Source organism: Trichoplusia ni, chromosome 15 (assembly GCF_003590095.1).
Source record: "Trichoplusia ni isolate ovarian cell line Hi5 chromosome 15, tn1, whole genome shotgun sequence".
NCBI classification, from domain to species: domain Eukaryota; kingdom Metazoa; phylum Arthropoda; class Insecta; order Lepidoptera; family Noctuidae; genus Trichoplusia; species Trichoplusia ni.
In genome coordinates, this window is record NC_039492.1 from 6,790,524 (window position 1) to 6,807,492 (window position 16,969).

Sequence of the window (16,969 nt, forward strand, 5' to 3'; positions counted from 1 at the left end):
GCACATGATCTTTTAAAATCTTAAAATTAATTACAGAGGTTTAAACTCTTTACAATAATAAAACTGATATCATATGATATTACTTTATTAGACTTGTTTCCCTCCACCAGAAGACACAGCGCGCTTCAAAAAGCCAGCACTTCTTAAATATCGTACAATGAATGGTGTTGCAGTCAATGTTATTGCTATCCTGAAAGGAGCAAAAAATTTGTGCACTGCATACGCCACTACAAATGTACCCGCATTTGATCCGGCCGCCTTCAGAATAGTGCCTTCACTTATATTGAGATACTTTAGTATTGCTACTAAATCGACTCCGCTGAAATAAATAAAAAGAAATATATCATATGATGCATTGTCAAATATAGTAAATTCTGAATTTATTAAATGATTCTTGTTAAGAATGAAATAGATGATCTGTGATAATGAGTTTGTTATATACAGCAAAACATAACATACCTAGATATTAGAAGGTAGCATGTTCCCAATGATATCAAGGAAATGCCCACATGAAAAACGACCACTGTTGAGCCATACTCTTTGATAGCATTTTTGAACTTTTCTTTAGAACTCATTTGAGGTTTTGTATCTGTGCTCATAAGTCTTATTCCAACAGCTATGCTTTGAAAAAAGGTAAACAAAATATTAACATACAAATATTGGATGATTGTGTCAATTGCATGCTTTTTTAATTTTAATTCAAGATCTTAAGCTTTTTGATTTCTCAATGATTTTTCATGTTAATGATTATTATTATAAAAAAAAAATATGAATGTAAATGTCTTTAATAAAAATGTAGGGGTCAGTAGGTCATTTAATAGATATCAGTGGCAATCTGAGTAGTTTTATTTTTACTAAGTATCTTTGGAACTAATATCGTCCAACTGGCATGAAATTGAACACAATACTACTTACTTGAGCAGGCACTTGTATGCATAATAATATGACATCATTATTGTTACATGAGTCACAATAAATACTTAACTATCGATCAATGAGAAATCAATGCAATAGAGAAAATTAAAGTCATAGCTGTTTAACAACATTCCATTTGTAGGTGTTACTACTTACTTGGTCTTTATTAACAAAGCAATGCATTGGTTAGTGGATGAAAAATATTTATATACACGCAATTCATATACACGGATTTGTACAGAATACTAATATACATATATTTTACAAATATATGTATATTAGTATACAAAATATTCAACCAAGTATGTAGACTTTGTTGAATATTTTGTTTTCCCCAACAAAGATGTAATAACAAAGCACAAAAACAAATTAGTGTTTCATGTTGTGCAAGACAATGCGAAGTAACACCATCTTCCCCCAAACAAAGGAAATGAATAACCAGGCTTTATCATTAATATAGAGGTTAGTGCTGTCATTTAATTATTTCTATGCACATACCGTCACTTGAAACTCTTGCACGGTACTCATTTCTTAGAGTCAAATAATGGGCTCCATGAAGGTGATCAGATAAATACTTATATCCTTGTCCCCACTGTGAACCCGGCATATTGAGGTGAGTATGATTTCCACTGAATGGGCTGGGAACATTGCTCTGCATAGATGATGACAAACTAACGGCTCCTCGGCAATCATATTTGTTAACATGAGGATCTGATTGAACAGTGATGTCAATTTTGCCAAAATCGTTCTGTTTTTTGTAGCATGAGCTAATAACCGGTCCAGAAATGTCTCGTTCCCTCATCGGGGAAAATCTACTCATTTCGGACGCATTTATATCAACTACATTCGTCGGCAGTTTTAGGGCAGCAGCCGGAGGAAATTTGAGGCCCGTAGTGACGTGTATACGGTTAATGTCCTGTCCGACATTGTTAGTAAAACCACCTGAAAGAGTTTCACAGCAATGTATAAGACAGTGTTTGTTCGATTGTACACAATAAACAATTATCAAGGTCATGAACTTACCAAACAATGAATTCGGCAAATATTGTTTACTCTGGAAATAACTGCCAGATCTCGTATATACTTTATACATTTTGATTGATTATCTAATTAAACATACACGGTTAATGTGATATTGAATATTAAACTAGAAAAGTAAAAATGGAAATTTTCCGCTATACCTCTCTAGTCTCGACACGACACACGTAACAAACAATGTCAGTGTGACACTGACAGTAACAACAAAATATAAATAACAACGTACCGTACTCTGTGGTTACCACGGCGTTTTTGGATTGCTGGCAACACTCCCAGTTTAGCACAGGCATATTTTGACTTGGAGACAATTTTTATAAATATACTAGCTGTTGCCCGTTATTTCGTCATCGTGGCTATGATATATGTAATATGGATATAAGGTAGATTCTTTTACCTAATCAACCGGCCTTGCTTCCGGGCAACAACAATTACGTTTTGTACTATTGACCTTTTCAATGACTACAGTAATATATGTCGAAGGAATTACCCAGTTTTTTTTTTCAAGGATTAGCGTTTAGCCATCTATATCTTCCTCTTCGTCTATTCCATATTTTGGTAACACCGCGGAAAACCATTAAATATTTTTTTTACCTGTCTCTTTCCCACACGGACGACGACGTCGTGGACTAAGTTATTGGTAATATTCGATAAAAATATAATAATAATATTTATATTACCCACCTCGGTGCTAGTCGTTATCTCTCCATCGGAATAACGCATGACCAGAGGGCACATTAGTATGCTTTTTCAAACCTTGAGATATAAACAAAAAATGTATCTGATGGTATATGTAGGAGCTTACATCTGCAGGGCAGCTTGTGGCGAGCTGTTTGTGAGTAGCGACACAACGGAACCTGAATGCCCCAGGGGGTCACTCTTTATGGGGACTCCCAGCTCGTTCTTGCCTTAACTGGCTGGGGTGCTCAGGGGTGGAAGTGTCTAATCTATATTCATCTATATCTATACTAATATATAAAGCTAGAGTTTGTTTGTTTGAACGCACTAATCTCAGGAACTATTGGTTCAAATTGAAAATTTATTTTTGTGTTAATAGACCATTCATCGAGGCAGGTTTCAGGCTATATACCATCACGCTACGACTAATAGGAGCGAAGATACAATGGAAAATGTGGCAAAAACAGGGAAAATTATTCATCTTCGAGGGCTTCCGTTCATAAATTCCTAATTTATATCTTCTTACCACGCGGACGAAGTCGTGGGCAACAGCTAGTGGCGTAATGAAGAGGAAACCCGCTCCGGGTCTGTGACCCGCGATGGTGAAATCAGTGTCGCACCTCTCTACAGCCTTAGCCTATCTCACTGATGTTGCCTCTAACTGCCTGTCGTGGAGGTATAATGGGGGCCCATTTTTGAGACGGCGAGTTACCACCTGCCTATTTAATTCCATTTTTATGTGTTGAAAGGCAGCTGTTATAGTTTTCATAGCTTGTGAAGGAATCCATTCCATTTAACATCATTAACACCAATAGCCCTTATTAGTTATACACAATACAATTTGCAATAGTTTTATAGCTGCCTTGGGCCGCCCATGTTTGTTCTTTAATACAGCAGGGGTGGATTGCCCCTGGTTGATACCCCATCATTTTAGATTAAAGTTCTCAACAAGGCCTTTACATGTTGCCATGTTGGACCTGTGTCCCCGTGCACGTCTTTAAAAACGACCGAGTCTCTGCACATGAAGTGATCCCGTGACAGAAAAAAAGATATATAGGTAAGATATATTAAAATAAAATATATTTTTTTTCAACACAAATCAGTAACTTCTTTACAGTATGTCCCTTAATATAGTGAAGATTATTTTTGTCTTAAGAATGTCAATACTGAAAAATTCCAAACATATATCTGTAACACGAGTCAAAAAAATTAATTAATATGTCACGTTAACTCAACAACTAAGTAAAAAGGTGATGATTCACGCGAAAATCTTCATATCGAAATTTTATCTCTTAGTATAAATCAATGAACTAAATCATTATAGTAAACAATAGCTATAGAGTGCAGTTTAAAAGACATCAGGAAAAAGAAAAAAAGCGACAAATATAAACAATGTTTTATGTAACATTTTAAATTATATTAAATATTGTAAGTGTACTATAATAACAAAATATGAAGAAAGCTCTCTAACAATAAGTAAAAGTATTAAAACTATTGTTGTTTTTTTATACAATAAATTGCTACTTATATCGTAAATCTGAGACCAAGGCTACATGGTCTGAGGGAAATACAACACTCGGCAAAGCTGTATGTAATTTTAATTCTTCGACACTTGGAAGTGGGACAACCTGTAATTAAGATAATAAGAATTTATGAAAGGATATTGAAATGCCTATTATACCTATTGTATTATGAGGTTGTTTTATTTTTACCCAACATGAACAAATAATTGAATACTCTGTTCAATAATTACCTGCTCAACTTCTAAGTTAGACTTGTCATAGTATATGTAATCTAAGCAATCTGCAAATTCGGCAGTGAAGTTTGTGTAAGGAGGTGTTCCACATGCACTGCCCAGTGAAATGTTTTGTTGCAAACTCAGATCAAACACAGCTTCGTTTATATCTGTAGGAAAAAATTAAACGACGACGTATTTTCAGCTTTCCAACTTATTGAATGCACAGATCATGTAGGTATGTGGTTTTTAACATGATGGGTCAAAAAACATAGGTCATGAAAAATCAAGTTGTTTAAAAATTAAGACTAAAATTTGCGCGGGCTGGATCAAAGTGTCACAGAACGGAGTTTTGGAAGCATTTGGGGGAGGCCTTTTCCCAGAACTGGGACACAGTAGGCTAGATATAAAATATATATAATATGTCAAATTATAAATATATTTACTTACTGGATTTCCAGTCAGGCAAATCGCTTGGTGATTTACCAGTTGTATATAGTTGATAGATGCCACAAGAAGGAACACTGTTAAAGTCACCACATAATATGACGCTTATCCTTTTCTTTGGATACTGAAATTAAAAATTTGCTTAATGCATATTATTAGGTAATAGATTTTTACATTTCGGTATGATTTCTTTTTAATATCTTTGGCAGTACTATGTGATCACACAATACAACGAGCATGAAGACAACTTTCTTTTTTAATTACCAACTTTATGATATTAGATAGTAATGATTACTATTTTTTTTTGTCCTACAAACATAAATTGTTCAGTTTCCAGGGAATCTCTATGTTGATTTTTCAATTTTCATTTATAGACAAAAATATGTGAATGTTTTTTAATTGTCTAGACAGACGAGAAAAGCTTCTGTCACCGGCTTGTGCCACACGGCAGACAGAAGCTTTTTATTTTTTTGCCCATTCTTCATCCCTATTATCTCATGTTACATATCAACCAATAACTAGCGCTGTAATATCCCTTACCTTTGAAGCAAGTTTTTTTCGAATATCCATCAACCAATAGATCACTATACCTCCTTGAATAAGCCTTATGTGGTCTGCATCAGGATGAAAATACAAATGTGTGTTTCCTACTATTAAAACCTCATTTACGTTGTCAATGGACTCTAGATATGTAGCACTAGCTACAGTTGATCTATCTAACAGTCTCGTAATAAGGGGTGTATTGTTCTTAATTTTTTCCCAAATAGGTTGGAGGCATGATTCAGTTTGTACAGCTTCGGAAAGGACAATTTTTTCTTCCCCAGCGCATCTAAAATGAAATTAGTGTAAAAGATATTAGAAAGGTTAGCAGGGTACACATAGGATGTGATAAAAAGGGTTGTGCATACTTAAATCTGTCTTTCCTGTAGAAACAAGCTAGACCTTCAGCAACTTCTTTTCCTTTCTTGTAAAATGAACTGCTGAGACCTTCAGATGCCAAAATTGGCTGCAAAAAGTGGTTGAATAACCTACAATCCACTTCTTGGAGACATATAATGTCGCTGTTATATCCTGAAATATATATTGAAAAAAGTTTAAGTTAAATAATTTATCTAAGGAAATAAGATGTAAATACTAAGGTGTTAAATGAAATTGCATTTTCATAAACAATCAGAGAGTACAGTACTTTCAAATTATTTAAAAATCTGTTGTATTAGGAAATAGGAATTATCTATGATATTAGTCATAGAAAAAAGTATATCTTACCTAGTAATTCTTTTAATATAAGTTGTTTTCTGTAATCAATGTGTAAAGCATAAGGAGGGCAGTAGGGGTGTAGCACTGTTCTGGTGTAATCAGAATCACAGTACAAATTGGCCAATATGTTGTATGTAACACATCTAAAGCTGTAAACAAACAACAACAGTAAAAATTGATTAATTTACTTCCAAAACAGGGCTAAAGAAATCATTATTTCAAATTATTATTTGCTAGATTTATACAGAGTATTAAGTTTCTGTCATACCTTTTATTTTTTAATTTATCTCTTGTGAATTGATGTCTTGTTTCAAATGGACAGTTTCCAGGACCAGCTTCAATCACATTCTTAGATATTGCCTCAACTGCAGGACCAAATGTTGTACCATTTCCTAAAACAAGGATTAAAGTTTTCAACATACATTGTACTATCTGACGATGGTTTTGTCAAATGATGTTTGTGTTGTGAAATCATGCACAACAGAAAACTTTGGAAGAAAAAGAGGTTGGCCCCTTCCCAGCAAGTAATGTTTTTTTTTTAAATAGAGCCTATTTAAAAAAAAAACATTATCGTCTGAGATGATTGTCTTCTCTTTTTTCATGCGGAAATTATAAGACAAATTACAGTGATTCATTGATTTTGTTCTATTCTACTGTTTGATTTTAGGTTTACTCAGACATATAGCATTTTTATTTGTATAGGCCAAATTGATATTTCATCAATGACAGATTTACTCATCTACGGTGCAGACAAGTTAACTATTATACTTGCCTGGTAGACATTCTAATTTCAATTTCAAGCCAATATCTTGTGCAGGTGGTGTATATATAAAGGTGTTGCCAGCCAAACCCCATTTGATGTGTCTATCGTTAAATTCATTTCCAAAATCATTTAGTACTGAACCTTTGTACCAGGTAAATTTACATTTTTCATGTACAGCATATTGTAGTTCTAAATTTTCAGGATATACTGGAAAGCCAGCTAAAATGCTTTGAGGTAAGTTCATACTTACAACCCATGGTGAATTGAATATAACCTCATAGAGGTTATCACACATTTTTAATGTGACTGGCCCAGTTATCGAAAATAACTCATTACAAGTGCTGTTTTCATTAATAATACCATTATTAGAATCATAGAATTCAATATTAATATCTTCATTCTCCTCACTTGCCGACTTTTCTTTTTATTTCCTTTGCTCATAGCTTTTTGGATGTTAGTTTTTATGCGGGTTAGTAAAACTTGCAAACTTTCTGTAGGCTTTCTACTAAAGTTAAATTGCCTAACGGAACCTTTAATGTCTAATAAGAAGGAAATATCGACCTTATCTTCCTGTTTGATGTATCTAAAATAGCACTTGTTCATGTTGTTGAATTTTGATTTTGATATAACGGAAGAATAAAAACGGGTGGTTAAGTGATAAAATCGGAATAACATAACCACTACATATACTTTTAACTACTTATCACAGATTTAGAGCATATTCAGTAAAATATTAAAACTCTCCCAAACCGTAGAGAGATTAATGAAAATATAACCTTTTAGTATTTATTGACAAGTAATGACAGGTCGTCAGTCGTGTCACGTGTGACCAACGAAGATAATACATATTAAAATTAATACAGATAATGAAAACCTACGTACAGGCTGATGATTGAAAAAACAAACAAATTGAGATAAAATCTCGAAATTACCTATGCCTGGATTTATTTCGTTCCGCATAAATCAAATCACAAAAGTTTTATTTAAAAGATAATGTTTGTTTTCTAATTTATAAAAAAGTCCACAAATGTTTTTATAAAAAATTGAACAAAGCCGTCACTTGGCTACCAATAAAATAAGTCATAAGCAGTTATATTTTGCGACTTTATGTATAAAATAAAATTCCAGTCAAATGTATGTTAAACAATAAATATTTAAGGTTTTTTTATTATCGACTTTCATTTGTTCCTTGTTGCGATGAAATGAAAAAATACTGGTAACATTGTTTGACAACGTGTCAAGGCGATTGTTCGCGTTGCACGATAGTTGCCAACACGGTTCACATCTCGTTCGACTTGCTCCACTTTATAATTTGTGCTGTTGAATTATAAAGCAAATTCATAATCACTGCTTTTAGTTGGTGGTTGTTAATCAAAGAAAACATAATTCAAATATGGTAAGTGTAATAATTATTAACTCATAGTGTTGTGTTTAGTTTTTTAATTATTTGCATTGACTAAATTTACTTTTCCAATTTCAGCCTCCTTCTCCAAGCTCCACGAATGTAGGATCTGGTGGTCGTTCACCAAGCAAGGCGACTACCGCACCAAGATCATCCAGCGGCAGCACAGTTCGTCAGCGAAAGTCCACAACAACCACTACTGCTGCGAGGAATCGCAGCACTGGCGCTGGATCAGGTGGAATGTGGCGTTTCTATACTGATGATTCTCCAGGCGTCAAAGTGTAAGTTATATTTATACTACACTCCCTCTCACACAGTTTTAGTTACATAGATGATAATATCTATAGTGGATTCTCTTTTTTCATATGAAGGTGCACCTAACATATGCCATGCAAGAAAAGACTGTTGTGTTGACATAATATAAACATGATGTTTAGTAATTATTTTAAATAATCTCTTAGATAATGTTTTATCAAATTCACTATTTCTTACTTTGTGTTAAGTATTCTCTTCTAAATGTTATAAAATCAATACTATATTTATTGATAAGTATTGTTTTTGTTTCAGAGGACCTGTTCCAGTTTTAGTCATGTCTCTACTCTTCATTGCATCAGTGTTCATGCTTCACATCTGGGGAAAATACACAAGAGCGTAAACAGAACCATATTTAATATTGTCTGTTATGAGTATGAGTGAAAGTACTATGTGAATGATATGGAGTTGGTGTTAAGATATGTTTTTTTATTAAATTATGTAATTTAATCTTATTCTGCAGTAAAATAAGTTCTATACATTATAAACTGACTTTTTATTGAAATACTAGAAGCTATGGAAACTTTGAAAAAAACAAATATCTAGTAAAATTTTCCCATTTTAACTTTCTAACAGCAACTTTAAAAAGTCAAGCTATTAAAAGTTACACATTCATTATGATATTACACTGCTACAATAAACATATTAAGTTCTTATACACAGTTGGATGTGAAGGGCTTATGTGGGCTATTAAAGGATGATGATGCACAGTTCATTCAGACAGAGTGAATATGTCATAATGAGGAATTTTACCTAATAGCTGACCTAGATGTTAGACCTGAGTACCAGATACCTTTACACTGAATTAAACTAAAACCGGTAATAGCATCAGTGTAATGTTGACCTATGATTACACCCATTGATGTAATTAATTGAGTATTTGAAAAAAAGAATCAATTAAGTTTGGCAGGTAGATCAAAAAAAGTGTACCTACCTATCAGATTCATATTTATTTAAATTATTAGTATCAAAAATAAAATATGGTAAAGTTCAAATCTGACGTTAGTTTACTCTATTTAGCGACAAGTGACGTTATATGTTTCAAACATACCCAATGAACTAAACTAGATATATTTAGTCAAATACCTTATTTAAATGAGGTAACTAACAAACCCCGCAAATATATTTTACTAGGAACATTATAACACATATCTACAGCAAATAGTTCCTTTTTTAAATTGTATTTTTGCAGCAAAATGTTGTATAAACTTAGAATTTTGATGTCTTTAAGAAACAATCTTTTACTCTAGAAAGTACCTGGTTCTACTCTTAACAATAACATAGCCCTGACATCAAAGTATTGTATATTTTAATACCTGCGTGCTAGTGACTGTGCAGAAAAAAGTATTTTCAAGATATTTTTTCTATAAAACAAGGAACGAAAACTTTCATCAAGGTATGCAAATAAATTTACCACATATTAATATTATTCTGATTTAATACTTGAAATAAAACAAATTATAAATACATTGATTTTAATTTGATTGATATCCTATTTCTTAAAAATAATTACAAAAAATAGAAAATAATCTTATACTTAAGACACATTAATTATAAAATGAGAAAAATATATGTACAATGTCAGCCTTATTTTGAATTTCAATAATATTGATTGGAGTCATGAATACTCTATATGAGTTTGGAGCTGCTGTTTAGCTGCTAGCAGCCCTAATGGTTAAATCTCATTAACGGCGGGAAATGACACGATTAAAAGCTGCAAATGAGACAACATTTAAAGCAATTCACACATATGCTTCAACCCTGCGCCCTTTAATTTTGTCGAAAAATTGACGCCAAGACACTAAAGTTTTACCAGACCAAATCCCAAAAGCTGGAAGTTATACCAACTATCATGGTCATTAAATATTTTATCATAAACATTTCAAATTTCGGTCGATCTGTTTCTCGGCGTGTGAAAGGACATGGGATTGAGTAAAGAGGTGTAGAACACATATCGCGATGCCAAGTCACCATCCAATCATCAAAACTAGCTTGTTCATAGAAGAGACAGGCTATCACTATTAAAGCAGGCACTGTGTATAAAACTCCAAACACACCAATTCTTATCATCAGTTTCTCTAATTTATCTGTTTTAGTTCCATCATGTTTCATAACAGTCCTTATACGGAACAATGAAACAAAGCCTGCCAGTAGGAATATGGTTCCAAGAACTAGGTAGACACATAGTGGTGCTAAGACGAATCCTCGAAGTGCTTCTGCATCCCACAGTCCAACATAACAGACACCAGAGAGAACATCACCTGAAATGAAACAAAAACATATTATAGTTTACATAATTTCAAATAGAGAATATTTTCAGTTTGAAGTTGAAAGTTTTAATAAACTTTTAATGGAAGAAATTGGTGATTTATTGGGACTTTATGAGTTTGTCTTACTAGTAGCCTGGGACTTACTTTAATTTCATAACTTATTAATAGTTCTAGTTAATTAATTGTAAGACTATGTAGTTTTTACAAGAAAGAGTTGATGCTGCTCAGAAATACAAATGTGTTTATAAAATACAATGTAAATACAATAAATACAAAAAGTTTAATAAAATAGGTAAAAAAAGTCTTAAAGTTGCTTATGTAAGGATTTTTACAAATTTAATTTTGTACTTCTGTATGCAACATGGTATAAGAACACAGTTTTTACATTTTATCAGTAGGATTGGCTATAGTTAAAACTTACCATCCACTTTTCCCATGGCCAGTATTGATATTGTTTTGATAGCAGGCACAGCCCAGGCAGCTAAGTGAAAATATTGGGAATTTGCTTCAATGGCTTCATGTCCCCATTAAGACCAGCCGCCAAAAACCATGTTAGGGTTAATATGACCCACCAAATGCTTGAGGCCATGCTGAAGAAATACACAACCATAAAAAGTATTGTGCATGGTTCATGCTTTGTTCCTTGTGTTATAACTGATATGTTAGGTAATCTTGCCCCACTGATTGTTGAGGGGAATGGTCCCTGGCAGCTAACACTGTCTCCAGCGCTCCAACCCATAACATATGCCGCAGCCACCATGAGGTAACACACTGATAGAAAAATAATTGGTCTCTCTGGATACCTAAACCTGTCTGTATCTATGAGAAATGTTAATACTGTGAACAGGCAACTGACGGTACACAATGTCGCCCAGATACCAATCCATAATCTTGCAAAATTCTTTTCATCTAAACTGAAAAACATACCACTACAAGGAGCACCACAGTCATGTTCAACCTTATCTCCAACTTTAAGTGAGTACTCCAAGTCTAAGTTCTTAGGAACCTTAAATTGAACAGGACAAACAAATCCGTAATCTTTTGCTCCATGAAGCTTTGTTGGGTCTCTTTCATTAGTATTCTGAAATCCACCTTGGGAAGTTTAGTTTCAGTATGTTTTCGAGATTCATGAGTAATATTATTATCACCGACGCATATCACATTTTCATCAGTTGCCACGGGGAACTTCGAGCACTCCAAGTGTTCAGGCCAATGAAATCCAAAGTTAATCATGAGCTCGTCACAATTTTGTCTAGCCGACTCACATAAATGACGGCATGGAGGAATAGCTGTATCTAGTATTGTGCAAACTGGTGCGTATACTGAACACAAAAAGAATTTTAAATCCGGTGAACAGTTCACTTTAATCAGGGGAGTAAACTGGTGAACTTCTGGACCAGCGTCTTCTTGTTTTGCGTGATTCAGTAAATTAGGAAAGATTGTTTGATTATATCTTATTTGTTGACAAAACTGAATGGTAATCGGCTCACAGCGACCATGATGAGGTAATGTATCTCCTTGATAAACAGTAACACGTGAAGTTTCAATTGTTACAACAAAATATAACAATAAAATAGCAAACGCAACCTCTGCTCTATCCATTATTATGGCTACCTCTTGTAAAACAATTAAACAAACAAAAATAATAACTTAAAACTGTAAATATATCCCATCACAAATTATAAACGATTACAACTTTGTTTTCTTCATTTTCGCAAAAAGCGCGATTACTTAATAAAAACCACGAATAAAATTGTTTTCACAACAACTTGCATTGTCCAGAACATGTCGAGGCGAACGACCAAAGATAAATATTTTTGGTAACCAGTTAGGGTTACCACTGCTACCGAACAGTAACTGGTATATATTTTTTTAAAGTTAAACGGAAAGAGAGTTATAAATACTGGAGTTATGGAGTTATATTTTAACTGAATATTTTCTTACTTTTATGTATTTTTTAAAGCAATTGAGACCTTTTGAGTGCTACCATAATTCAATTATAGTAACACTAAATTACCTCAGCTCACAGCTGTATTACATGCAGCTTGTCAACTGTCACGGTTTCGAATCGATATTCGATAGTGTTTTGTGTTTTTATTGCTATAAATAATATTATAATGGATTTAGGCAGTGATAGTTTAGACATTATGAAATTAATGATCGTAAAGGGTAATATTGAAAATATAACTCCTCATAAAATAGCAGTGGTTGCGTTTATACGAGAATATGGTCTACTTAAAATAGAAGGTATGGTGTGTTTACATAATTTAACAAATATAAGTTATAAACGACATCTTTATAGGCTAGATCAACTACATTCAGTAGTTTTACAAGGGTACTTTGAAACCATTTCTCTCACATCCTTGATTCAAACATTTGGGACAAAAATATTCTCCATCAACCGCCATCGCATCTGCGTCAGTTTGTGGTCTAAATAAGATTTTAAAGTCAATGAGACAACAGAAAGTAAAGCATTAAAAAAATCAATGTAAGTATTTCTATTATCAAAATAAGTGTCTTGTATTTCATTTACAGCAAACAGGATGATAGATTGCACTGTTGCTCCTAAATATAGGAAAGATTTCTGTATGCTGGCATTAAAACTTATTCAGGTAAATACAATATCTACCAATTTTAATAATGTTAATTATTAATAATAGTGTTATTTATTAGTTAAAATATCTTTATTTCTCGTAAAAAATTACAACAATTTAAACATTCAATACTTACATGAGAATGTTAAAACATTTGCAGACAAACAATTATTTATATACATAGTATTTAGTTTATATTTATAATATCCATAAAAAAGTATTTTCCTTAGTGTCCAGATATGGAGTTTAAAGAACTGGAAGCACTTCTCACTGATGGCCGCTACAATCTGTTGAGTGTCCATCTCCAAAACTTTTGTGTACGCCTGCAAAACATATATGTTAATGGAGTCAGTGCTCTGACAGATTGTGTGACTTCTACAATAGACAAGCTAATGATTGAGTCTAATCCTTGTATAATGGCTAGGTACAGTGTATTAGGTAATTAATTTTTTATCACTATAATTATATTTCAATTAAAACAAAAAAAAAATACTAGTAATACTTGGAAATAAGTTCTAAAACAGTATTTTAATTTATCATTTCAGGTCTATACTTAAGAAGAATTTTGCTACATTTGGATAAGTTAACTTTTGTACAAGTTGTGTCTTTGTATAAGTCATTCTGTTTGTATTACCAAAGAGGAAGACCAGGCCTTATGATGAGATCTTTGAGTAAAGAGGTAAGATATTTACATAAAAAAAAATACAATAGGGCAATGCTAATTTTTATATTTATTGTTTCTTATATCCACAGAAATTGAATAATATGGAACAACAAGGAAATTCTACATCACCAGTTATACCAGAGGAATCAAAACCACTTGAGCTCTCAATGAAAATGAACATTATTGATAGGGATAAGTAAGTACATAGCTAAACATTGTAACTTCAATAGTAAGAAATTTTAAAACAAAACCTCTATGATTAATATTTTAATGAAAGTATAGCATATTCTAAACATAATTAAAATAATAAAATAAAAGATGAACCAATAAGTAGGATAAATTTCTAGATTAAATTCATAATTATTCAAACATACTTCTTGATTGGAGCTTGTGTCTTGTTTTTAGCAGTTTTGAAGAATGCCAATGGTCAAGAAAACAAGCTGAATTATTTACAGCTCAACAAGCCAATCTGTTACAAATCAATGAAAAGAAAGCCATGCCACCAAGACAGCTACAGAAAACAATTATACAAATTATGAATGATATACCTGAATATCCTGATATTGTAAGCAAAATTCTAAAAACTATTAATTGTATCCTTTATTCTTATGGTGCATTTAATTGAAATATATACTTATATTTTTCAGCATTTTCTCAGCTTCCTAAACTGTATTCGAACAAAAGAATTCAGTGGTGCTCAGGACTCTCTTTATAATTACTTTGATCGCACAATATTCAATTCTTCTGGAAATAATACTGGTACCGACAGGAACAAAAATTTCCGCTACGCTGCATTGAACAGGGCTGCTATGCATACGCATTTCGGTCACAGGTCAGTACAACATAATGCAAAGTTTGTGAGCAAGAATTAATATTAAGTGAAAATTAGGAAAACATTTCATTAGTCTTTACATCTTACAAGTTAGTAATATTATGAAAATGGTCTAGATCTGTGGCAATGGAAGCGGTTCGAGAAGCCTTAGCGCGTGCGCAAGAGGCGGCAGATTACGCGTGCCTTGTAGGTGCTGCGACGTGGGGTGCGCTGGCGGGCGGGCGAGCTCGGCGCGCGGCGCTACTGACGCGAGCCCCGCGCAGCAGCCCGCCGCCCGCCGCGCCCACAGTGCCGCCCGCCGCCACGCCCTCGCATCCGCGACACACGGCCGCTGCCGCGCAACTGCTGGCGCAGCATGCTGCCGCTAATGGCGCTAAGCCAGCCTACATCTTTCAGGTAAAAACGAGAGGTCATCGAATTCATGCAGTGTTAATTTCTAGACTGAGAAGCCACTTTGTAACGATACGTGAAAGAAGTGTTAAATACAAGTCAAAATAAAACATAATCAAATTCATTGGTCAGAACATTTAGACATTATTTTTACAGATAAATATTCAATAGTCGCTTTTCTTTTTGCTTCACAGGTCATTATGCGGGGTGATTCTATAAACTATCTACATTCGATGACTGATTTGACAATGGCTGGGCTGGCGAATACGGCTGCGTTATGGGCCTTGTATGGAAAGACTGAAATGGCATCAATAGCTTGTCAATTACTGCTCGACCTCAATACCAGTATGTCTGTGTATAATAAATAGACTAATTTCTAATTATTAACAACTTAATCCACAAAGACAAATTCACTACAGATTAAAAAAAAATCTGTGTTTTTTTTCCGAGGTAATTATTTCTTTAAAGAACACTATTGTTAAGCTAAGATTTAAGGAGTTTGTGTGTTGTTCAGAGTGCACGGTGGGCAGCGGCAGCGTGTGGCACGCGACGGAGGCGAGCGCGACGGGCGGCGCGGGCGCGGCGGCGTGCGCGGCGTGGCGCGGCCCCCGCGCTGGCGCACGCGCTCGCCTCGCACCTGCGCTGCCCGCGCGCGCACCAGGTCGCCACCCGCTACCACGCCCACTCCGCGCTGCGGGCAGGTACCAGCTACACACTACCATATTATAATATAATATACACCATGAATACGTGTGCCTAATAACAACACGCAAAATTCACGCGACTATTATTGCAGTTATAACTTGGCATACTGTATAATGCACTGACAGTTAACGTAACTCAGGATTCGGTTTTCCGTGTATATGGTTTGTGAAAAAAAAGTGCCTTTATTTCAAGCTCGTAAGATTTATTGTCTTAGTTCCGTCCTGCGAAGGATGTAAATGTATCCATCGAAGTCAAGATTGTGCTAGTATAAATAAGTGTGTATCTACTGTATAGATTTTATTTTATGAGCATTTTGCCATGACTGCTATTGGTTTATTGAATTGAACATCTTTTTACCGATTTCAGGAAAATGGGAGGAGGCAGACCAAAGCATACGTCAGCTGGCATCTTCTGATAGATGGGAAAGTCAGCTTCTAAAAGCCGAAATGTATTACCTGAAAGGAGATGCGAGCGAGGCTCTGGATTCCCTATATGATATCCTCGATTACTGTAAAACAGAAGATGATAGCCTCCATTTCGTATCACTAAGAGTCAAAGCAATGATACTCATGTCACAAGTCCAACATTCCTACAGTAATATTCAATCAACTAACATAAGAGTGCTTAATGAGGCACTGTGGCTAGCTAAGGGATATCACTTGCACTACCTAGCTGCTAGTGCAGAAATGCACTTGGCAAATGTACAATTAAGTATGGGCTGTGCGAAGAATGCATTATCACTAGTCAGAAAAGCTTTGCCCACGATTATGGCAGACGGAAGTGCATACGATATGGCGAGAGGTAAAGTGATCTATAAAATTAGATATAAATAGTCTTTCTTCGGGGTATGGGATATTTCATTCTAAATTCCTGGTTTATTTCAGCCATGTTGCTTTATACGAAATGTCGCATAGCAACAGCGGCTCCTTGCGGTGAAGCCAGATTACAAGTACTTCAATCTTGCTGTGAG

At 34.3% G+C, this 16,969-nt stretch overlaps 4 protein-coding genes and 1 pseudogene across 5 annotated transcripts in view; 2 read left to right on the top strand and 3 right to left on the bottom strand.

The window, feature by feature from the left end:
• Positions 1 to 69: 69 nt before the first annotated feature.
• LOC113501459 lies at positions 70 to 2,141 on the bottom strand. 2 transcript variants are annotated; one of them, XM_026882610.1, is made up of 4 exons: positions 1,939 to 2,141; positions 1,414 to 1,857; positions 460 to 616; positions 70 to 319 (listed from the first exon to the last, which is right to left on the bottom strand). In XM_026882610.1, exons 1-4 carry the CDS (start codon positions 2,006 to 2,008, stop codon positions 88 to 90), a joined length of 903 nt encoding a protein of 300 aa, XP_026738411.1. In that variant the 5' UTR covers positions 2,009 to 2,141; the 3' UTR covers positions 70 to 87. The 2 variants fall into 2 exon arrangements, with proteins under 2 accessions (XP_026738411.1, XP_026738412.1); XM_026882611.1 differs by lacking the exon at positions 460 to 616 and having other exon boundaries at positions 80 to 319.
• A 1,871-nt stretch (positions 2,142 to 4,012) lies between these two features.
• Positions 4,013 to 7,244, bottom strand: LOC113501456 (2',5'-phosphodiesterase 12-like). The gene is made up of 8 exons (XM_026882607.1): positions 6,840 to 7,244; positions 6,336 to 6,459; positions 6,077 to 6,216; positions 5,719 to 5,881; positions 5,351 to 5,639; positions 4,814 to 4,934; positions 4,382 to 4,533; positions 4,013 to 4,256 (listed from the first exon to the last, which is right to left on the bottom strand). Exons 1-8 carry the CDS (start codon positions 7,123 to 7,125, stop codon positions 4,149 to 4,151), a joined length of 1,383 nt encoding a protein of 460 aa, XP_026738408.1. The 5' UTR covers positions 7,126 to 7,244; the 3' UTR covers positions 4,013 to 4,148.
• An 837-nt stretch (positions 7,245 to 8,081) lies between these two features.
• Positions 8,082 to 9,032, top strand: LOC113501463 (protein transport protein Sec61 subunit beta-like). Its single transcript, XM_026882619.1, has 3 exons — positions 8,082 to 8,226; positions 8,311 to 8,513; positions 8,800 to 9,032. The coding sequence occupies exons 1-3, from the start codon at positions 8,224 to 8,226 to the stop codon at positions 8,885 to 8,887; spliced, it is 294 nt and encodes a 97-aa protein (XP_026738420.1). The 5' UTR covers positions 8,082 to 8,223; the 3' UTR covers positions 8,888 to 9,032.
• A 1,102-nt stretch (positions 9,033 to 10,134) lies between these two features.
• LOC113501454 lies at positions 10,135 to 12,511 on the bottom strand (annotated as a pseudogene).
• A 329-nt stretch (positions 12,512 to 12,840) lies between these two features.
• The window catches only part of LOC113501399 (anaphase-promoting complex subunit 5-like), a 6,450-nt gene continuing 2,321 nt past the window's right edge, over positions 12,841 to 16,969 (top strand). The window contains exons 1-13 of the mRNA XM_026882530.1: positions 12,841 to 13,061; positions 13,350 to 13,426; positions 13,639 to 13,846; positions 13,954 to 14,087; positions 14,162 to 14,268; positions 14,478 to 14,637; positions 14,720 to 14,904; positions 15,021 to 15,300; positions 15,489 to 15,639; positions 15,809 to 15,871; positions 15,915 to 15,995; positions 16,366 to 16,800; positions 16,884 to 16,964. Coding sequence (XP_026738331.1) covers positions 12,932 to 13,061; positions 13,350 to 13,426; positions 13,639 to 13,846; positions 13,954 to 14,087; positions 14,162 to 14,268; positions 14,478 to 14,637; positions 14,720 to 14,904; positions 15,021 to 15,300; positions 15,489 to 15,639; positions 15,809 to 15,871; positions 15,915 to 15,995; positions 16,366 to 16,800; positions 16,884 to 16,964 — 2,092 coding nt within the window. The 5' untranslated portion in view covers positions 12,841 to 12,931. The remainder of the gene's footprint in view (positions 13,062 to 13,349; positions 13,427 to 13,638; positions 13,847 to 13,953; positions 14,088 to 14,161; positions 14,269 to 14,477; positions 14,638 to 14,719; positions 14,905 to 15,020; positions 15,301 to 15,488; positions 15,640 to 15,808; positions 15,872 to 15,914; positions 15,996 to 16,365; positions 16,801 to 16,883; positions 16,965 to 16,969) is intronic.